Source organism: Pipistrellus hanaki (genome assembly GCF_964339955.1).
Source record: "Pipistrellus hanaki genome assembly, chromosome: 11".
NCBI lineage: Eukaryota > Metazoa > Chordata > Mammalia > Chiroptera > Vespertilionidae > Pipistrellus > Pipistrellus hanaki.
In genome coordinates, this window is record NC_140513.1 from 60,928,131 (window position 1) to 60,951,872 (window position 23,742).

Here is a 23,742-nt window from a genome sequence, read left to right on the forward strand (position 1 = left end):
CACCTTCCCCAGTTACCCTCCTGCCCTGTTTATGTCTTTCCTAGCACTTGTGGCACTCTGAAATTTTAATCTATATTCTCTGAAAATCTGGACACTCTATGGGGACATGAACTTTTCCTTTTCTTTTTTTACTACCTTGTTTTAGGCGTCATATCCTCAGAGACTGATAGATACATGGATGGATGGATGGATGGATGGATGGTGGATGGATGATGGATGGATGGACACAATGTATAGTCAGGACTTTCAGCATTCTTTGTCCCATGTACCAACCATAAAAACCTGTATCATCACATTTGGCAAGAAGTGTTACTGCTCTATCTTCTGTCCTGGTGGGGATAGATACAGGGCAATCCCAATTTCTTTTAGTTGTTTTCATTACTCAAAAAACCTTTTTTTTTTTTTTTCCTGACTCTGTGTTTGTGCCTTCAACACAGTCACAATGGTTTTCTGCTCCTCAATAAGGAAAGCACGCTTGATCCTGTCACAGACACGGTGAGCACACGTGGATCCACCCCAGGCCCTGCTGACATGTGTTTGTGTTTGTTTGTCTTTTCATGTTAGACAGCCTCGTTGGAAGTTTAGGTGTCACAGCATGAATTCCTCAAAGCCAGCCTGGGCACACGCCACATGCACATGTCGGTGCTTTCCCAGCCTCCTCCGTGTGAAGGTAAACAGTTCTGTTCCCAGGGGTTCAGGAATGCCTAGTTCTGTCAGCGCTGTCTCTAGGACAGCCTCCGGTGGGACGTCAAATGCTGGACCATTATGAATGCCAGCAGACCCCGTTCCCAGAAGAGGGCAATCCCAATTTCGGTCTCTTAATTCATCTCTCTTAGGAATACAAAGAGGTTTTCGCTCTGGGCCCATCCATGTGGCCCTTTCATAGTTTTCCTCTTAAAAGAAAAGTACCCAGGTTTTCAATATTGATAATCCCAAGAAAATGTGTCTTAATATTTCATTACCTATAACATTTGGGGATACCAGGCTATTCTAGCTTTGAATTTTATGATTCAACTTATGAAAAAACCCTTTCGGGAGGGGCAGGTACATGTAGAGCAGAACCACCTCCTTGAGTTTCCTCATCTCGGGCTGTGGCTCTCAGAGAGGACAGCAAATGAACCCCAGGACTATGTACAAGTCCAGTGCATGTTGCAGTGCTGTGTGTGGCACTGGGTCAAAACAGCTCATTTTTCCTTTCTGGCTTAAATGGAGGACAGTCGTGCCTACAGATAGTTTCCCCAAAGCTCCTCCGTAGGAATCACAGGAAGTGCAGAGCGGGGGCTCTGGGAATGCCAAGGCAGGCTGCCGGCCAGCGCCTCTGAGAATGCCAGTGTGTGTGACCACGCTTTTCCCCACTCTGAGCCACGGTGAAGAAATGCTCTCCCAGTCCAGCTGAACTTCTGAACCCCATTCCGGAGCTCAGCATGAGAAAGCTCAACAAGCCCCTACAGAATGCCTGCAAGGACATCGCCTCCATGGAGGTAGGTTATGAGGTACAGTCCTGCCCCCTACGTGATGGCAGAGATGGTGATGGTGGTGGTGGTGATGGTGGTGGTGGTGGTGGTGGTGGTGTCACCTCATAAGAAAGTGGCTGATATCTTTACCCCAAAAAATCCTATAGTTTTTAAATATATTTTTATTGATTTCAAAGAGGAAGGGAGAGGGAGATAGAAACACCAATTAATGATAACAGAGAATCACTAGTCAGCTGCCTTCAACATGCCCCCTACAGGGGACTGGGCGGCAATCTAGTCATGTGACCTGACCAGGAATCCAACCTTGACCTCCTGGTTCATAGGTGGATGCTCAACCACCGATGAGCACACCGGCTGGGCAGTGCTCTCTTCTTGAAGGCACAAAGGAAAAATCCCTCCCAGGACTCAGTACCAAGGAAAGCTCTGCTTCTACTGGGGGTTTAGCTTTGTCACTGGCTTGTTTTATCTTTTGGATACTGTGGTTACCTTACCAGATCATATTATCTCTTCGCATCTATTCAGATTTGCAACCCTCTGCAATAATGACTCCAGCCATCATTCTCATGCACCAGCTCTACCCCGACTCCACTTTGTTTACCCTCAACTCTGATTTAACCACTTTTTATTCTCTTGTATTGTGTATCTTTTATAAGCTGCTTCAAGTCCTTTTTAGAAAGAAATGGGCTATGACTGCAGAGATGTTCACAGTAGATTTTGTACCACTAGATCCTGTAAAAATACAATGTGGCCTGAGACAGACCTAGGTTTGAATCCTGATCCTGTCAGTTATGTGACCTTGGGCAAGTCACTTAATATTTCTAAGCTTTATTTCCTCCTTTTAAGTTGAGGATAATGACATTTACATTACATAGTGGCTGTGAGAACTAAAGGTAATTTACATAAAGATTGGGTACTTTGTAACCACTAACCAAACAGCATCCTTTATTCTTATTAATAATTGGGCAGATTGTTGCCAAAGAATACCTAAAGGCAATGTCTGGAAGACAGAGGCACAGACCCAGGGGAAGTGTCACGTGACAGTGGAGGCAGAGATTGGAGTGACACATCCACCAGCCAACCAACACCAAGGACTGCCAGCTGTCACCAGGGGCCAGAAGAAGTGAAGAAAGATTCTTCCTTAGCAGGTTCGGAGGAAACATGGTCCTAATGATTCTGATTACAGCCTTCTGAGGGAATAAATTTCTGTTGTTTTAAGCCAGTTCTAGGAAATTAATACTTCCTGCAGTTCCTTTTCCCAGACACTACCCCAACTCAGGCATTGCTCAAACACTAAAAAAATAAAATAAATAAAAAATAAACCCTAAAATGTGAAGCATGTGAGTCTTCTGTCTGTCTAAAAAAAAAAAAAAAGCTCACTTAAATTTTTCCATAATAATGCCTTTTTTTGTTCTTTATCTTGTTTTTTGTGTGTCAAGAAACCTTATGACCACATACAAGCTGATAGGAATTAAAAGAAGACACTGTCCTCATCTATGCAATAGTGACGACTCCTTTTAAAATATTTATCTTAGACACGTGGACATCCCTGTCCATCACCCATGCCACGCTTGTCATTTCTTTCCAGACTACAGGCACTCTCCGATGTGGTCTGGGAAGAAACCCACATCTACTCAGGGGCTAAAGTGGAGGATTGTTCTCGAAGGTGTGATCTTTCATTGCCAACCTCTGAAACATTATTCTCTCATAAATGAAATCCCTGTTGGAGTTCAAATGGACCAAGAGAAACAACAGTGGGACAAACACATGGATGGAAGCTGCTGTGGGAATCCCAAAACTGAGGGTAGGTTTTACCAATGGTGTGAATTCGTTTCATAGAATGCTTATTCCACCCTGTTAAATTCCTTTTGACCAGGGATCATTTTCTTAGAGCCCCAATGACTCCTGCGTAGGAAGTTACTGTAGGGATAACCCGCAGCTGGGCTAAAAATAGAACCAAGAGTAAATTTGCCCCAAGAGTCTCTCTTCGGGTGAGATGATACAATGACAGCTCATCGGAGCATTTACAACCAGAAGTGGCACTCCTGGGGGTGGACGCAGAACGGATGATCTGATCACCTCTCAGCAGTTCCGCCTCACAGGTTAATACCCAAACTGGAAAAATATAACAAATCGCAGGCAATCTTTTAGTCAGCAAGCAGGTAGTCTCTTAGGGAAGGGATGCCACAAAACAAAACTAAGACACATTTCTCGTCCGTAGGGAAAGACACATGAGTCAGCTAAACAGTGCAAAACTATGTGTTACCGCTAGCATCAAGGTGCTCCCGGCCTAGCCAGCCCCAGGGAGTTCCAGAGCACAGCAATGGGAGTGAGAGAGGGCACAGAGTGGACGCTGGTGCTGCCATGTACCATTCTGTGGACTCCGCTGTCCTCAGCACCTGACTTTGTCCTCCCCATACCCCTCGACCACAACAACTAAACCCCAACATAACTCCCCTGTTATTGACACATGGCTTCCTTGGAGTGAAGCATCCACAAGCCAAGGAACACCAAGGACTGTCGGCCGGAGCTAGCCATCCAACAAGTAATTATTGAGTACCCACCAAGTGCCAGGTGCCAAGATAGGCACCTGGGTCCTTCTGAGCCAGGTCTGGTGGCCCATTTATTCTGGGCCTCAAATTCACAATGGGTTAATAATGTAGATTATTTATGTTCTTTCCAAAGGATATCATATAGACAGTCACAGAGATACAGTCACAGAGATATACAGGATTAAACTTCAAAGCATATTACACTTTTTATAGCCCTGCTTTGGCAATTAAATATATATACAAGTTGCCCAACTCCCCAGCCACACATCATCCATGATAGTAGTCCAGGTCTCTCCTGATCTCTTTGGGGTCTGCTGGGCACTCGAGAGGGTGCAGCAAACAAGCCAGTTGTTGCCCTTGCACTCACAGAACTTAGTGTTTAGAGTGGAGACAGACATCAAATGTCCGTCTCAACTACATCAAATGTAGTTAAACTGACCCTGTAGCTATTGCCCGGGAGGACAAGGCATGAGCAGAGGCTGAGTTGGCAAGCCAGGCTTTCATGTATCTGACATGTTTGAATTTTTACAACAAGAACATATCCAGGTATTACTTATGTAGTCATTATACATGTCTATGTCCTGTACATCACTGAGAAAGGGAGAGCCAAAAAGGCGGCCACAGGAGACTCTCTAGCCGCTAGTCCCAAGGGAGGAAGCAGGAGGAATGAGAGAAACACCTAGGTGATGGAGCTCCAGGGTACGCCTCCAGGGTGGCTCTGGCGCTAACAGAGCTGCTCACAACTCTGTGGTGGCTGTTGTCCCCATGTCCTGTGGGAAGCACCACCAGACACTGACACAGGCATCCCATCTCTGGGCTCTCTGCTGGGCCCCATCACCTACTGACCCCAAATGGAATGACTTACGCTCCAGTACTGAGTAACATGGATGATCAACATGTTACTCCCAAGTGCTGGATTAAAATTTGCCTTTCCACGAAAAGCAATGAATCTTACCCGCAGATGCCAAATGCCCCTGAGCTGAATCAGTTATCTCGTCTAGACTGAAGTGTCTCATGGATATTTTGTCAAACAAATCGTATCCTGCCCACTACTATTCACCGTGTGATCCACATGTGCTCCCCACAGTTCCATCAACAACAGGGCAGCCCTGCCAACCAGTCTCCCCTCGGAGGAAAGCTTTACATTTATATTAATGTAAATAATAAGACATCACTAGAGAAATGAAAACAGAGGTCAGAGAAACAGTAGCCATGTCCACACATAGCCCACTGTGACAGGCTGGGCAGTTGTGACACATTTTGACAAGAACATTTCCTTGTGTTTCTTTCAATTTTATGATTATACCAGAGGCCTGATGCACAAAGATTTATGCAAGAATGGGCCTTCCTTCCCCTGGCTGCCAGCACTGCCTTTGCTCCAGCCCGGAGTCGCCTTTCCACCTTCCCACACTGCCCAGAGGCCCAGAGCAGCTGGGGCAGTGTGGAAGCATCCACTTCCTGCCACCACCTGTGTATGCAAATTAACCTGCCACCTTTTTTATTAATTTGAATACTCACTCCTGATTGGCTGGTGGGCATCATGAAGGTACAGTCAATTTGCATCTTTCTCTTTTATTAGTGTAGATTTTGAGATATATTCAGAGGAGATGGCTTTGACGGAACAGAGGTCTGACTAAAGACTGATCATCCAATAATGCTTCTGATCAGAGCCACTGTGTAAGCATGTGTGTGTGTGTGTACTATTTTGTGTTAACATGGCAAGTTCCCCTTTTGGAGTGCACATGGTTGTTGTGAATATGTACATAGTAAAGCTGGTGCAGAGAAACACAATTGAATGCACCTGTACACCAGGGGGACGGCTAGCAGAGGACAAGCTTCCTGCAGAGAACTTCAAGTCTGACTTCCGCTTTATAGGTCAGTGGGAGCTTGCATGGTGGAGAGGGTTGCCAGGTAAAATTGTGGAATAAATATTGAATGCTTTTATAGGTACATCCCAAATATTGCACGGGTGTTCCATGTTTTTATTTGCTAAATCAGGCCATACTGACAATGGGAAAGATATGCATGTCAATCATCTTTTCTTCTTTGTCATGAATATTGTCAACATCAGCATCAGTTAACATTTATGGAACTTGGGGAATGAGGTCCTTGCTTCAGGGAGGGCCTATCCATGACGCCTGCTCCCTGAAACACTTGAGCATGCCTGTTTTGCTCCATCACGGACCCCTGAAGGTCCTGGACTCCACCTTACCCCTCCTTCTTCAAGTCCTTGCCCAGTGACTGGCATGTGCTAGGTGCTAAAACTACAGTTTGCAATAAATAAGGATATGATGTGGAATGTCTATAAAAGCAGAAAATTTGGGGTGAAGGGAATAAAATGACAAAACCTATACATGGAAGGAAGTACAGGGAATGTAAAGATGGTTAACAACAGCCATAAGTTAGAAGTTGTTACGTGAGGTATACAAGAAGGTGTTGCCCTCAGATGTGCTTTGCACCTTATAGAGACTATGTGAGTAATTAAAAATATATGTGTGTATTCATATAAATATACATGTTTTTTAATGAAAAGTTTCAAGAATAGTATGTTGAATTACCTTGTATTCTATGTTCAGCTTAATTGAAACTGAGTCTTATTAGAGGGAGGCACTGGTTCAGTTTTAAGTAAAGGAAAGAATACTCAGAGAATATCAACATTTTCTACCCCAGCCAGTTGCTCAGTGGTTAGAGCATAGGCCCTCAGACTGAAGGGTAGCAGCTTGATTACAGTCAAGGCTCCATCCAGTTCCTGTCAGGGCACATGTGGGAAGGAGGCAACCAATCGATGTGTCTCTCACACTGATGTTTCTCTCTTCCTCTCTGTCTCTCCGACCTCCCTTGCACTCTCTCTAAAAAATCAATTGGGGGGGGGGGGGGGGAGTGAAATATCCTCAGGTGAGGGTTAACAACAACAACAAAAGAATATCAACATTTTCTGCTCTAGTTGGTTTGGCTCAGTGGATAGAGTGACAGCCTGTGGACTGAAGGGTCCCAGGTTGGATTCCAGTCAAGAGCATGTACCTTGGTTGCAAGCACATTCCCAGTAGGGGGTATACAGGAGGCAGCTGATCTATGTTTCTCTCTCATCAATGTTTCTAACTCTCTATCCCTCTCCCTTCCTGACTGTAAAAATCAATAATATATATATATATATATATATATATATATATATATATATATATATATATATAAAGAACATCAACATTTTCTAAATGCAACAGAAAACCCAGCCGGCTTAGTCCTTTATTTGATAAGTGCCATGATCAACTGACCAACTGTTGTTGTTTTTTTAATCTTTTGTGAGGCCCGGAAGAATCAAGTCAAAACAGAAAATATCCAAATCTAGAAGCTTAATTTTACAAGATTAGCCTTACAATCAAATAATCACAGTTACCTGGTCAATGCCTATGATTAACTAAATTCTTGAAGGATCCCTTTCTCGTACGTCATAGTGTTGGATGAGTGTATAGAGACACAGCCCTCAGTTCTTTCGCAAACACTCTGCATCAGTCTTGTTACTCGGATCTATAGCGCTGGGATGGATCATCCAGGCTTCTAGGAATTTCCAAAGTCAATGTAGTCATCCAAAGTAAAAAAAAAAAAAAAAAAAAAAAAAAAGCCTCAGAGGTAAAGGAAAGGGGCCGAAACCCGAAGAACCATACAATGACAAGTCAGAAAACTCCTCCCCACCGAAGATATTCAGGTGTATAAAAGGTACACGAAGGCATACGGAAGACCCAGCACAGCGTCGTGAACTGTGAATACCGCGAATCGTTTGGCTTAGAAGGAAAATGAGCACCAAGCCAGAGGTGATTCGGAAGTGTGTGTGGCCTGCGTGCCTCATCGGCCTGTTCGTCACCGGCACCCTCTCTCTGGGCTGTGACTTGCTGCATATTCATCTGCATAGAATCACCTGGCACAATGTGAAGCTTCTGACCAATATCAGCAAATCATTTCCTCTGTGGTGCCTACGGGAAAACAGAGCTTTCGAGTTGCCCCGAGAGGTCCTATCCCATACACAGCCTCTTCTGAAAAGAGACATCCAGGGGGCCTTCTATGAGATGGCCATGCTGACCTTCAGCATCTTCACTCAACCCACCTTCCTGTCCACGTGGGAAGAGGAACACCTGGAACAAATTCTAACCGGACTTCACCGGCAGCTGCAGTACCTGGAACAATGCTTGCAAGAAGAGCAGGAACCTGAAGATGAGGAAGAGATGGAGGAGGATGAGAGGGGACACCTTGGACCTACGACCCCCCGGGCCAGCAACTTAGAACTGAGGAGGTATTTCCACAGGATAAGCACTTTTCTGCAGGACAAGCAGTACAGTCCCTGCGCCTGGAAGATCGTCCAACTGGAAGTCAGAAGATGTTTCTACTACTTCCAGAAACTCATAGAACTACCCAGGAGGAAATAAGGTAGATCTCTTTTTTTTTTTTTAAACTAACATTTCGTTTCTCTCCAAAATCTCCTCCCCCTTTATTGGCTTTTAAGAATCCCTGGGCTATTCTCTCAGCCTGCTCTCGGCTGGATTGGTGGTGGCATCTGTAATGCTGACTGTCTCTCAAGTTTGGCCTTGCAACACCAGCCACATTCACCTCTCTGAGAGAGGCAATGCCCACCGTCCTCGGGGTGGCCAAGAGTCTCGTGACAAAGTCTTAAAGGAATGCTCTTCCCTCTCCATCTCCTGCTCTCCACTCCTCTCTCCTTTTTCTGTGTTGTACGTCCTTTGAATCTCACCTTTCAACTTCACCAAGCCAATGGCTAGAGAGCATGGGTCAGAGAATGTCTGAAAATGGATCACCTCAATGACTGAGCCCTCTTGCTGTCCAGGTTGTTTAGTCTGAAGTTCAACTTGTTTAAAGAGCTTATACAAACTTCCATAATTAAAACCCTCCCTTTCTCTTCCTGCTCTCAAAAAGAAAAAAGAAAAGAAAGAAGAAAGGTTGACATTTCTGGCCCGTTTGTTTCTCAGCTTGGTTTATTTGAAATGATATGAAGTTTGTAGGAGAGTGAAGATCCACTCTCTCTCATATTGGATGGTTGAATTAGATGAACATTAAGATCAGGTTTAACCTTTGAGAGCCCATGACTAAAATGCAGACAGCGCTGTTCATTCTTAATGCATATTATTTCACTTCTACATTTAGAGGGGCAGAAAACAATACAGAATAGTGTAGTATCTGACTTCATTGTTTCGTGTGTCTGAAATGAAAGGCCCACAGTCATACTCTGGAAGAATTTCATATTGTATTTTCCCAATTAGAAGATCACTTTCTCCGTGTTAAGTAAATTATTCTAATAATACATGACATTTTAATATATTTTATCTCTCTAGAAGTTATTTTGTACCCAGATTTACCTAGATTATTTATTTAATTTTTCTTATGTGGTTTCTCATCTATATTAATCTACCATCTAGCTGACATGAACTTTCTCTTCCTTTCTCCTCCAACCAATTTCAGAATCCTCTGTCTACCTTCAAGCAAGAACCAGCATCGAGGTTGCAGCTACACAAATTCACAAAGAGGGCAAAAAGAACCTGGTTCAGCCCCCGGGAGAGACCTCCTGCTATTTGTTTTAACAGAGCGCTGCCAAATTGCTTAGATTCAAGATTTATCCACGTATAGGACTCAAACAGTATAGCCAAATGGGAAGTCTTATGCTAAAACTGAGGCAAATTTCAGTCAAAAAGAATAACTAAAGGAACAAGTTGTGGATCATGGTATGCTGGTTATCAGTGGAAGGAGCAGACCATAAAATGAGTTAGTAACATCCACTCAGCAAAACATCTTTTTTTTTTTTAACATATATTTTATTGATTTTGTACAGAGAGGAAGGGAGAGAGATAGAGAGCTAGAAACATCGATGAGAGTCATCGATCAGCTGCCCCTTGCACACCCCCTACTGGGGATATGCCCGCAACCAAGGTATATGCCCTTGACCGGAATCGAACCCGGGTCCCTTCAGTCCCCAAGCCGACACTCTATCCATTGAGCTAAACCGGTTTCGGCCAGTAAAACATCTTATCAACAGAATCGTTCTATTAAAAACAAAACAAAATAAAACAAACAAACCAAAAAAAAAACACAATAGTACTGCAAGCATCAAAGTAGTTGGGTGTGCAAGCTACTAATCAGAAAGTATACACTTGGGTTTTCCATGAATTTCTCTAACAATGCCTTTGCATGGCCTTCCTAATGACTCTATTGGGATCATGTCAGTCACTTTAGTAATTGATGTTCGCAGTCTTGCCAAATGCTTGCTGTACAAGAGGGAAAAGAATTGGCACTTTAAGTCAATACAGATCCTGTGGGCAGGGACAGAAGTCAGAACAGAATGCTTTTGCGAAGAGCACCACTAGATGGAAAACAAAACAAAACAAAACACCCCAAGGCCACTGAAAAAACAGGTAAGGACACACTGTAAGGAAGAAACACTCACAGATAGTGTGTTTCATCTCATTTATGATTTAAAAAAATGCAAAAGGAGAACAGTAAGACACTTCCTTCCCATCTGTCTGGCAGAGATGGAAAAGAATACTACAGAGTGTGAGAGGGGAAAATCCTAGGTCTGTTGTTGGGGAGAGGGTCAGCTGGCACAAGTTCCTCCAGGACAATAAGGCAATCAAATACCCTAAAAAGGCAGCAACTCCTTTGACCTAGCTCTCCTATCTCCAGAAATTTACTCCGAGGAAATCACTGGAGAAGACTGTTCACTGGAGCCTTGTTTATAACATTTCTGCTCCCTTTGGTTTTATTCCACCTCTTCGTATTTTCTATTTTCTACAATAATTTTGAGGGGGTCTCATTCGAAAATTAAAGAAACTGTAAAGCTTATCTTCCACTACAATTACCCTGTGTTCCTTGCTGGGGCAGCTGGGACCAGCAGTGCAGGTCACACTGTTAAGGATGCCTCTGGGCACTGAGAGCCTCCCAGCTCCTTGCCGCTTCTCTCCTGCAGCTGCTGCTGCTAAATTCCAAAGGAACCCTTCCTTGGGGACCATTTTCATCATGAAGTGTTTGCAAAGTGCCTCAGGTGCTTCAAAGATTTTACTTTTTTCTTTTTGCTGGTCCCACTGGTGAAATCCTGAAATGGCTGGAGAAAGTGCTCTGTGTCTCCGCCTTCCCGATTCAGCAGGCTCCTTGGTTCTTTGCTAAGAGTGAGTGCCCAAGTCCTGTGGTTCAGGTACAGGGGAAACTTCTAGAACTGCAGAGACAAGTGCACTTAAAAATGCACGAGTGGGTACCCAGGTGGAAGCGTTCAGATGGAACCCTCCCCCTGCCTCTGGCTTGGGGTAGGGATTAAGAGGAGGGAGATAAGAAGACTGTAACCTAGTCTCCTAGGAAGAGGGGCCATCTCACAGGAAACACTGGCAACCCCGGTAAATGTGTGGCTCTCCGTATCTTAGCAACAGGTGCACAGACTCCGCCTCCTCGCAGGCAGAGCTACTTCCCGGGCACCCTCCTGGGAGGACCCTGCCTTCTCCAAGTGGCTGCTTTGCTTCTGCCCTGGCTCCTTAGTAAATAGCCCACACTCACTAAGCACAAGCATTGCGTGTAAGCATCTAACTTGTCGGGGGAAGCAGACCAGAGGCCCCCCTGTGACCCAGCAGGCGCACACCCACAGGGCACTCCTGGCCGGTCCCGAGGTCCACACATGGGAGCGCGAACACTGCCAGGGGCGGCCTCTGCGCTGTGCCCTGCTTTTCTAAAGGCGGGGCGGGGTCTGAGGTTCAAACTGGGAACCCTGAGTGCAGTCCGAACTCCATGTTCCCTCTGCAGGGGGCCACCTCCCCGTGGCTTCTAGGCTAAGGCTTGAGGCGTCCTGGGCCTCCTCGATCTCTTCAAGGCTACTCGCCTGCTCCCCAGCCCTGGAAACTCCACATCTCAGATCCTGGGTGCCCTGGTCCCCTCCGGCTGCGGGGGCTGAAATCCGCCGGAACCCACCAAGGGACACCCCGGGTTGACGTGGAACCTCGCTTCCACTCTCGAAAGCTGCACCCCTGTGGGGGGATCCGCGCCCCCTGGGGGAGGAAGCTGCGCCCCCTGTGGGGGGATCCGCGCCCCACGGGCCAGGGATCTGCACCCCACACTGCGCGCTCGGGATAAGATCTGAGAAAGGCGCCCGGGGCCACGGGCGGCCAGGAGGCGGGGAAGGAACAACTTTCCCTCCGCCCGCCCTCTAACCGCAGGCCGGGGCGGGATCCCCGGCGGGCGGGCGGGCCGGTGGCTGGCGGGGGCGGGAGCGGAGGGCGCCGGGGCCGCCGGGTCGCCCCTGGCCCCGCCAGATGTTGGAAAGCACACAATGGGGGGCACGCAGAGAAACAAAAGGCCATTCGCCAGGGTCTCCGTGGCCTCTGTCCCGCGGCCCCTAAGAAAGGACGTCTGGGGGTGGTATTTGGGGGGGGGGGTCCTGTGGGGGGCAGGAAGGTGCGTGCAAGGGGACCCCGAGGAGCTCGGGGTCTCTGACCTTACTTTCCGGGATCCTGGGGGTGGGCCGTTTACCCTTCCGGGAGGGGTCCCGTGGCAGGGAGGAACCATCCAAGGAAAGTTAAAGGGTTTTCACCTTTTTCCTCGGCAGAGGGAAAGGGAAGTGAGGGATGGCAGACGTTTGACAGTTCCTGGGGTTCGGCGGGATTTGTGGGTCCTTTACGCATTCTCCCCCTACGCCCCCCAAGAAGCATGGACAGTTCAGGGGGACCTAGCTGACGGCGTGCAGTCCCCCTGGCAGCCCCGCGCCGAGCCTTCCGCTAAACCAAGACGCCCTAGCGCGGCCGGCCCCGCGCGCTCCTGCAAAAGTTTGTCTCCCGCCGCCCACAGCCCTGCACGCACCCTGCGCCCTCTGCGGCTCGCGGGGGGGCTCGGACACAGACTTGCACCCCGAAAAGAGAAGGGTTACGGTGATCTATCTCTTAAAATCCAGGCCCCGGACCCAGGGTGGGGACCGGACAGGACGTGCTTCGAGAAGCCGGCCGGGAGCAGCCGCGGGCAGGCGGGGAAGCAGGGTCCGCCACCTCCCGCACCCCCACTTCAACCCCCGCCCCCTCCCCCTCGCACCCGCTCCCAGGTGCGCCCAGCACCCTGCCCGCCTGGGCGCGACCGGGCGTGAGCGGCCGCGGGCGGCGCCACCGCCTCCCTCGCCGGGAGCGTGTTCTCCCTCTCCGCGGGGTTTTACCTTCTGCCCCGGGCCCTGGCGGCGTCCTCCGGCGGGTGAGCTGCAGCCGGCGAGAGGAGAGGGCGAGCTCGGAGCCGGAGAGGCGGCTCCTGGGGATCCGCGCAGGGTCTCCGGGACCAGCGAGCGCGCTCGGGGCTCCGGCTGCAGGCTCTCTGCTCCCGAGGAGCCCCCAACGCACTGGGCGCGCGGCGGGCGCGCGGGGGCGCCGAGCGGGGACCCCCTGGCGGCCGCTCGCGGAATGGCAGCTCCGCGGGGGAAAGGCGTCAGGTCGCCCTGGGGTCATCTCCTCCGGGGACAGATGCAGGGACTGGACAGCCTTCCGGGGCTCACAGCCTTAAGGAAAGACATGGGCCCTCTGGCCAGGGCGGCGAGGGAGGTATCAGACCGGAAAGGATGCGTTCTGGGTCCACCAGGCCACATCCAAGGCACCAAGGGATCTAGAGAGGGGGGATCCTAATCTTCTCCAAGATTTTCTGACGTGGCTGCCTCACAGAGGGGAGCGTCCATCACTGGGAAATGCTTGGAGATGATGCCGGGTTTATTTGCACACGCTGGGAGTGATGAGATGAGCATGGACTCTGAAGCCCCCCCTCCTCCTCCCCACTACCTGCCACTTTCTATCTGAGGGATCTTCATCAGTATCCCACTCTGTAAATTGGAGAGATCACTATCTACCCGCATGGTGTTTGTCTGGGGTTAAATCAAACATAAAGAGTATTCTGGTTCATAGTAGGAGTCATTCAACGTAAACTTCCTGAAGAAAAGAATGACTCTTCCCCATCTCTTTTCCCCACATATTTGCATCTTTATGCACACCGATGGAGCATTATGACTCAAGCATTACAGTTGACCAAATGAGTATTACAGTTTACAATTCCTACTACACAATTTAAAGGGTTATGAAAACATGTTAAATAGAAATGTTTTCTATATATATAGAAAACATGCCTCCCCCGATGTGGTTTCTGCTACTATGAATGAGAACCTCTAAAACCACACACATCCTTTGCAATACCAAGTTCTTTCTAGTGTTGCAAGAAATATTTAATATAGAGTCATGGTCTCATAATATCAACCCTGGATTAAGTGATTCCATGTAATTCTGTGTCATTTGGGCAAGGCAAAGATAGTGGAGATTGTGAGTATAAAACTCAAACATGAGGGGGGGGAAAACAAAACAAAACAAAAACCCAGCCACTAAGCAATATCTCTGATCATCACTGAGTCATGCCATCTCACTTCCAAACTGCCTCAAATCCCAGACACAGTTGTGTTTTTTTTAAGTATATTTTATTGATTTTTTTTTTTTTTTTTTTTTTTTTTTTTTTTTTTTTTTACAGAGAGGAAGGGAGAGGGATAGAGAGTTAGAAACATCGATGAGAGAGAAACATCGATCAGCTGCCTCCTGCACACCCCCTAGTGGGGATGTGCCTGCAACCCCTGTACATGCCTTTGCTGGAATTGAAACCGGGACCCTTCAGTCCGCAGGCCGACATTCTATCCACTGAGCCAAACCGGTTTTGGCCCAGTCAGAGCTTTTAAAGCTCCTTTGGATCCTTTAGCCTCATAGCAACCAGGGAACCTCATCATCCAGAACAATTAGGAGGAGCATCTCTAAACCACTGCAGGTTACCTTTAATGCCCCGCCATCCCCTCACCCCCCGCCTCACTCAGTAGTCCCTGACTGGGAAGAGTCTGCTGCTTGCCCAAGAATTCTCATTATATGACCTTTTCCATCCTGTCCCCAAAGAGAGAAAAAAAGAGAGTTTCTTGCCTCAGGACCTCAGGCAGAACATTGAGATCCAAGGTCTACCCTTGGAGAGAGGTCCACCCCCAGGGTGAGGTGAGCAGGACTTGCAGGGGGAAGAGGGCATCCGGGTCTAACCACAAACACTAAAGGAACGGTCTGTTTCACCTTGCTCCAGGAAAAGGAGACCTTTATCCCACTTTCACACCCTCAGTCCTCCCCTGGGGGGCAATGGTAAGGTTGTGATGGGGAGGAAGTTTGGTATTTTCTGGACAATTTTCACCGGGGCGTGGGGGCAGTGTGATGAGTGGTGGCACAGCTCTCACCCACTCTGCACGGCTTCTCAGCCTGTTACCCAGTGGCTGGAGGAGGATAGGCCAGCGTTTAAAACCAAGCCCTTCTTGCCGAAACCGGTTTGGCTCAATGGATAGAGCGTCGGCTTGAAGACTGAAAGGTCCCGGGTTCGATTCCGGTCAAGGGCATGTACCTTGGTTGCGGGCATATCCCCGGTAGGGGGTGTGCAAGAGGCAAATGATCGATGACTCTCTCATCGATGTTTCTAACTATCTCTCTCCCTTCCTCTCTGTACAAAATCAATAAAAATATATTTAAAAACAAAACAAAACACACACACACATACACATACACACACACACACACACACACACAAAAAAAAAAAAAAAAAAAAAAAAAAAACCAAAAAACGAAGCCCTTCTTGGTCCTCCTGTGTCTTAGTCCCTGCAGGCTGCTAGAGAAAAATGCCGCAATCTGGGTGACTTACAAACAAGGGAAATTCCTTTCTCACAGTTCTGGAGGCCGAGAAGTCCAAGATCAAGGCACAGTGGATTCAGTGAGGATACGTCGTGTTGCGATATCCTCACATAGAAGGGGGCCGGGAAGCTTTCTCGGGCCTCATTTATACCGGGCACTAATCCCATTTATAAGAGCTCTGTCCTCATGATCTTCCAAAGGTCCCACCTCCACATATTACCACCTTGGGGTGAGGATTCAACATACGAATTTTGGGAGGACACAAACTTTCAATCTACACATCCTGGGTACATCTGAATCTCCAATCCAGCTCTTACTGGAGCCTTGCGTTGACTCCACCATGAACTGAACGAGATATTGCTTCTGACTGGCTGCCAATCCTTATGTGTACGCTTCCTTGCTTCCGTAGAAAAGCAAACTGAAGGGAAGGGATGGGGGAGGAGTGTTCAGGTGCCAAAGTTCACCTAAACTGAACTGATCCTCCACCTCCAACTAGTCCCAGCTGCTGTCTTTCCCACTTGGTGAATGGACACTCAACCTTCCAGTTCTGTAAGACCCCAAATTACATGTGTAACTTTTCTCCCTTTCTATGCCACCTGTCATGTCAGCAAGTCTTATTGGTTTCACCTTTAAATCTAAGCCACAGATACTTATAGCCTCCTAACTAGTCCCCCACTTCTTCCCTCTCCCCTATGGTCTATTCCCCATACAACAGCCAGTGTAATTCCATCAAGATCTAGGCTACATTATGTCACTCTGCTACTCAAAACCCTCTTGGTGCTCCCTGTCTCACTCAGAGTAAAACCAGCACGAACATGCATCCTTTACCACTGGCCTTGTTGCCTAGCACCTTCCTTGTCACAATCCCAGTACATCCGCACTGCCCTCTGTGGTTCCCAGAAACGCCAGGTACGCTCCCACTGCAGGGCCTTTGACTTGCTGTGCCTTCAGCCCGGAACGCTCTTTCCTCAGATTATTTCATGACTGACAAGCTCACCTCCTTCAGCTATTTGCTCAGAAGTCACCAGAGGCCTCCCCTTTCAACTCTGTCTAAAATTACAATGACCCTTCTAACACTTGCCGTCCGCATTCCCTGCTCCAATTTTCTCCACGTAATTTATTGCATCTGGTTTCTGATATATATATATATATGGTCTGTCTTTCCAGGGCTGCTGTAGCAAACTTAGTGGCTTAAAACGGTTGAAATTTATGATCTCAGAGTTCAGAAGGTTAAAAGTCTCAGTTCTCACAGGGGAACATCAAGGTGCGGGCAGGGCTGCATTCCTTTTGAAGTCTATAGGGGAGAATCGGTTTTCCCTGGTTTTATCAGCTCCTGGAGGCCTCTTGCATTCCTTGACTCACAGTCCCCTTTTTCTATCTTCAAAACTATCAACAGCGGGTGGAATCCTTTCCAGGTGACATCAGTCTGATCTTTCTGTTTACCTCTTCTCCTTATAAGGGCTCTTGAGATTACAGCAAGGCCTCCAAATGATACAGGATTGTCATCCTATGTGAGGCCACCTGATTAGCAACCTTAATTCCACCGGCAACCTTAATTTCCCTTTGCCACACAACGTAACACATTCACAGGTCATGAAGATAAGAATATGGACATCTTTGTGGGCCATTATTTTATTTGCCACACATCCTTACTCTTTCAAGTAGAGTATAAATTTCACAAGACAGGGGTCTTTGTCTGTTCTGCTTCTTGCTCTATCCCTAAACTAGCTGCACAAATGGGTAGGTACTTGCTATGGACTGACCCAAATTCATATGTTGAAGCCCTACTCCTCAATATGATGGTATTTGGAGATGGGGCCTTTGGGAGGCAATTAGGGTTAAATTAACTGATGAGGCCGGCGGGGGGGCGGGGGGGGGGGCTTATAATGAGATGACTCTTACAAGAAAACAAAAAGGAAAAAGAGAGGTCTCTCTCTTTCTTGTGAGGATACAGCGAGAAGGTGGCAGTCTACAAGCCATGAAGAGCATCCTCACTAGGAACCAAACTGGCAGCCAGCATGACCTTAGACTTCCCAGCCTCTAGCATTATGAGAGGCAAATGTTTATTGTTTAAGCCACCCAGTCTATAGTGTATTTTTTTATAATAGCCTGTGCAGATTACTACAGCACTCAATAAACATCCTACCTAATAAAAGAGTAATATGCAAATTAACCATCACTCAGCTCCACAAGCCACGCCCACCAGCCAATAGAGCACATATGCAAATTAACCCCAACCAAGATGGCTGTGGCCATAGAGAGCAGGAGGGAGGCTTAGGTTTCTCTGGCAATGGAAGAAGCCAAACTTTCAGCCTGCCTTAGGCCTCCACTCAAGGCTACAAAGTTTCAGTTGTAGAAGGTAAACAAATTCCAGATACCAGCCCTCTGCTTGGGTTGCCAGGGGGCTTGGCTGGCCTGCAAACCACCACAGGTCCCTCGCTCAGGCCGCCCCATGCCCCAAGGGAACCCCCACCCTGATCTGGGATACCTTTCAGGGCAAACCAGCTGGCCCCCACCCATGCACCAGGACTTTATCCTATCTAATAAAAGAGTAATATGCAGATTGACCTTCACTCCAACACATAGTATGGATGCCTCCATGTGGTCAAAGATCCTGCCCCCATGTGAACACAAGATGGCCACCTCAAGATGGCCAGCAGGGGAGGACAGTTGAGTGGGACCAGCCTGCAAGGGAGGGCAGTGGAAGGTGATCAACCCTGCAGGAGAGGGCAATTAGGGGTGACCAGGCCAGCAGAGGAGGGAAGTTGAGGGCAAATGGTTTGGCAGGGGAGTAGTTAGACTTCAATCAGGTTGGCATGGGAGTGGTTAGGGGGTGATCAGGCTGGCAGACAGAAACAGGGCAATCAGGAAAGCAGGCAGGCAAGCAGTTGGGAGCCAGCAGTCCTGGATTGTGAGAGGGATGTCCGAATGGGATTGGGCCTAAACGGGCAGTTGGACATCCCTTGAGGGGTCCCAGATTGGAGAGGGTGCAGGCTGGGCTGAAGGACAACCCCCTCTCCTCCCCCTTGCCCCTGTGCATGAATTTCATGCACCAGGCCTCTAGTTTACTAAATAATTATTGAGGAAACTTTATCATAGGTGCTATAAATAATGAAAATTATGCACTTACAGTATGCCAGGTACTTGCTAAGCACTTCACATGAAACATCTCATTGAATTCTCTTAAGAATATGACAGGCAGCTTACTAACCAAAAGCAGAGCCCTTCCTTTCATCCTAATTATTCTATAGTGCAGGTCCAAGTGAAAAATATTATAGAATAGAAAGTTGAAGGAACTAACATAAGGTCATGAAGCTAGTACACTGTGTAAGTAGGTTTTCAACGTGGCAGTGGGGCTTAAGCCCATGGCAGTAACCCTGATGCTCCCCTATGCCTATCATGTGGCAATGGGCAGCCCTGGGTCTTGCCCTCAAGATGCTTACAATCCAATAAGAATGATGAGATACACAAATAGCAATAATATGAAGAAGACTATTGGGGGGGGGGGGTGTAATAGATTTCTGTGGAGCATTGAGAAGGGAAAGGTTAATTCTAGATTAAGTTGATTGTAGGGAGATGCAGGGAGAATGTAGCATCTGAGCTTAAAGATGGTGGGCATTGTAGGAGTTAGACAGAAAGTTTGTTTCAGATAGAGTAAAGACACAGGAATTTTAGAAAAATGCTAGATGTGTTCTGGAAATCAAGATCAGTCTACCTCGTATGTGGACTAGACCTGTAGTTAGAGGATAAGGGCTAGAATTCTAAAGAAAAGTTAATAATTCTTGTTAACATGTTAATGGAGAAAAAGTACCCGAGGAAACTGTCAATGTCTGAAGCTGTAACTCAAAAGGCAATGAGTAATGAGAAACATGAACTTCTTGCAGAGGCTGCTAACTCTGTTTGGGCACTCAAGAAAGGCATTTGTGGTCCTAGCTGGTTTGGCTCAGTGGATAGAACTTCGGACTGCAAACTGAAAGGTCCCAGGTTCAATTCCGGTCAAGGGCACATGTCTGGGTTGCGGGCTTGATCCCCGGTTGGAGCATGCAGAAGGCAGCCAATCAATGATTCTTTCTCATCATTGATGTTTCTATCTCCCTCTCCCTTCCTCTCTGAAATCAATAAAAATATACTGAAAGAAAGGAAGGAAGGAAGGAAGGAAGGAAGGAAAGAAAGAAAGAAAGAAAGAAAGAAAGAAAGAAAGAAAGAAAGAAAGAAAGAAAGAAAGAAAGAAAGAGCATTCATGGACCCATAATTCTGGGTCCAGGGCACAGTCTCATATATCTTAGACTCAAACGGATCTAAAAGAGGTCAGATATAGATACTGAGACAACTGGGCTGCCCTGACCTTTGGACAGGAATGGTTTCCACCACTCCATTTCAGAGATGAAGTGAGTAAGGCAGGAAGGATGAAGTGACTTGCACAAGATTACCCAGTAAGACTGGGACTTAGATTCCGGGTCTCATGACTATTAGTGCTCTGTGTATCCTGGGATATAAGTGGGAAAGGCTACAACCGTGCATGTGTCCAACACAAAATTGTCAGCTTTTAGGCTGCTTCAGGTGGTCCTCTCCAGATTCCTACGGAATAGATCCGAGGACCTTGGACAGGAGCTCTCAGGAATCTCCCTTCCAGGCTCTTCTAGGGAAAACAGCAGAACCAGCAGCACCTGGGAGATGAATTGCAGAAACACAAGGAGCATGGTGAGTAAGAGAAAGGGCCTCAGAGTCGGGAAGGCTCATGCCCACGGTGCCTAACGTCTCCACATCTCACTACCTCCTCTTATGCCAGGGGGACAGTCACTCACAGGCCACTGAATGAATTCAATGAGGAGAGGCATGTGAGCTGCTTAGCACAGTGCCAGCCCCTTGGTAAATACTCAAGAAACACCATTGCAGCACATCTCACACCCCCTCACGAAGGCAAAACAGAAACAAAAACCCAGAGCCCAGCACGTCTTACATTCCACGCTGGCTTCAGAAGCCTCACTGTCCCTGAGGATACCGTTTCCTGGAATTGGGAACAAAAAAGAGAAAATTTCTGGGTAGTTTGATGTACAATGAATAACATTCACCATCTTTGCCCAAGTCAGTGCAAATTACTTTTCATCAATTTCAAATGGTTTTCTATATTTCCTGTAAGAAAAGCCATGCCGGGCTTCAGTGGTGTGTAAGAAAAACGCCAGGACGATTCTGTTGCCAAACCGCCTCATTACTGCTTTCTCTGAGAGGCTACTAAAGAGCAAAGGGATGGCAGAAGGGGGTCACCATGGCAACATCATAACATCAGAGTGCAATGGAGTCAAAGTGGAAAGGCATGTTTGCAGTCACCGACAAACAGACCCCTAGCTGTAAGGCTCTGGAGCAAGCTTGTCAAACTCAAAGGCTAACACGGGCCAAATACACTAGGTCTAAGTTTATGTGGGCAGCAAGAAAACAAAAGCTTCCATTTTCATAGAAGCATAGGTTTATTTTGATAGAGACATGCTAGAGACAAAGGGCTGAAATACATGAGTAATTGTTAACATAAAGTAATAGAACATCTTAATAAAAATTAATATTTTTTTCTTGAACATTAACTTACCAAACACTGAATAACTGCACAAATTAATAAGTGTAATGCAAATAAGCCTATTTTTCTTGTTCTCTGAAAGCGATATATTTCCTATTGTGCACACCAAACAAATCAGTCCAAGACTAATGACATGTCAGTTGGATGCTAAAATATCTGCTGCCGATATTAGTGGCGAGAAATAGTGTGCCTGCACGTAAGGAGCATAAGGGAAATGAATGCAACACAATTATAGTAATCAGTCATTAGCAAACTGGTATGTAGTGCCTTACTAATAATTATGTATAACAGGATATTGTACAAATTAAGTTACGGAATTCTTATTAAAGCGTTGTTTACACACCATTACATTGGCTGGGCCTTGAGTTTGACATGCTTGCTCTGGAGAGTAGTGCTCAGAGTTCAAGGGCTATTCAAATTAGACCTGGTGGGAGGGCAGTCCTCTTTGTTCTGACTCCCAGCTGATTGCCCAGTGTCATGGAGTGCTAACTGAAATGGTTAGGGGCAGCTTACTAACAGACAGCAGAGCCCTTGCTTTCACCCTAACCAATGACAGTTCATAAACCTAAGTGTCTACCTAACAGATTTTTCTAAAGGAAGGCACATTTTCTCCTTCCTTTGGTTTTGTTTTCAAAACCTTGACCCAGTCAGAAGGCTGAAGAGATTGTCTCAATGCTTTATAGGAAATCTTTGGGTCCTGGAATTGAATGTGCATGGCTCCCCCTAAGCACTGAAATCATGGCAATTCAAGCAAAAATTATAGATATCTACACTAATAAAAGAGAAAGATGAAAACTGACCATACTTCCACTACACCCACCAGCCAATCATAGTGAGTATGCAAATTAACCCAACAAAGATGGCAGGTTGATTTGCATATGCAGGCACCCAGCAGCCTGGGTCCTGAGAACATCCTCTGGACCCAGGCCACTCCGAGCCTGTAGGCCCACACACAGGCCCTGAGCTGCCTGGGTCTCAGAACGCCCCTAGCCATTCCTGGCCTATGGGCCTTGGTGCCAATTGGCCAGGGGCAGGGCAGCAGAGGCTTGAGCAGGGCTAGAGCAGAGCCTGGGGGGCCCTGCCCAAGCCACAGTGGAAGCTTGAGCAGAGGGAGTGGAGGGGTGCCAGCCTCTGCTTGCCAGCAGTCCCTCCTCTGTGCATGAGCTGCAGAGGGAAACACCTTTTCTGACCACTCATTGGCTAAGCTCCCTGTATACCACTGGCAGTGTTCTTAGTAACTTGGGTAATAAGAATCCAAAAAGATGATCTAGGGTTTTTCCACCACATTCCTGGAGGAAAAAACAAAGGTCCGCTGTTGGAGGTCTAAGAAATATCATATCCTGCCCTAGCAGGTTTGGCTCAGTGGATAGAGCCTCGGCCTGCAGATTAGAGTTCGACTCTGATCAAGAGCATGTACCTAGGTTGCAGGCTCCTCCCCTTGCTGGGCCCCAGATCAGGGCTCATGCAGGAGGCAACCAATCAAAGTGTTCCTCTCACTTTGATGTTTCTCTCTGACTCTCCCTTTCTCTTCCACATTCTCTAAAAATCAATGGAAAAATATCCTCAGGTGAGGATAAAAGAAAGAAAGAAAGAAAGAAAGAAAGAAAGAAAGAAAGAAAGAAAGATGTCATATCCTATGAAAGACACATCTTAAAAATGTCTAAAGAAATTTGTCATTTTTTTCATGGTGAAGGGACTGGAGTTCGTGTTGATGAAAATACCTTGGCAGCTGTGGTGACTGGCAGTGGCTGCAGCAGCAGGGTGATGGGGCTGGCACCTTCCCCTGATCAGCTTGGTCGCTTCCTGCGGAGGGAGGCCAGATTGCAGGAAGCAGGCCTAAGTCGTCAGTAGGACATCCCCTGAGGGCTTCTGGACTGTGAGATTAGGCAGGCTCATCTGAGAGGACCTCATCTCCTCACAGTGCACAAATTTTGTGCACTGAACTCCTAGTATAAAATAAATATATATACTATATACTGTATATAAAAAACATGTATGTAAGTATCTTTAGACATTATATATATATATATATATATATATATATATATATATATATATATATATCTTTTATGCATATATATAACTTTTTAAGACATTTCAAACCATTACAAAATCCATGTTATATGAAAGCATGTTTCCTGCAGGCATAATTCTTAACATTTATGACACTAGACATTTTTTATATCAGTCCCATTCTGAGGAGGAACTAAGCACGGTGACAGGGTTTGCAAGGAGCAGAATCCACGACACTCTTCAAAGTTGTATCAGTGCAGCTAAGCAAGCCAGTGCTGTTTGGAACCCTAATGGACATTTATCTGCTTCGTTTCTGTAAGAATAAAGTCGAACTTTCTTTCCCAGTTATTTTTTAAATTCATTTTATTGAAATGAGACTGTGATCTTCCCTTCTGCTCTTAGGACCCATTTGTATTTTTCCCAGTGACCCACGTCCCCTT

General features: G+C 46.8%; 2 protein-coding genes across 2 annotated transcripts in view; one reads left to right on the plus strand and one right to left on the minus strand.

The window, feature by feature from the left end:
- Positions 1–13,396, minus strand: part of MOB3B (MOB kinase activator 3B) — a 181,379-nt gene extending 167,983 nt beyond the window's left edge. The window contains exon 1 of the mRNA XM_084898273.1: positions 13,203–13,396. The gene's annotated coding sequence lies outside the window, so the exon portion shown is untranslated. The remainder of the gene's footprint in view (positions 1–13,202) is intronic.
- Positions 7,816–8,442, plus strand: IFNK (interferon kappa; the record flags this gene model as incomplete). Its single annotated transcript, XM_084899167.1, has 1 exon — positions 7,816–8,442. The coding sequence occupies one exon, from the start codon at positions 7,816–7,818 to the stop codon at positions 8,440–8,442; it is 627 nt and encodes a 208-aa protein (XP_084755293.1).
- Positions 13,397–23,742: the final 10,346 nt, after the last annotated feature.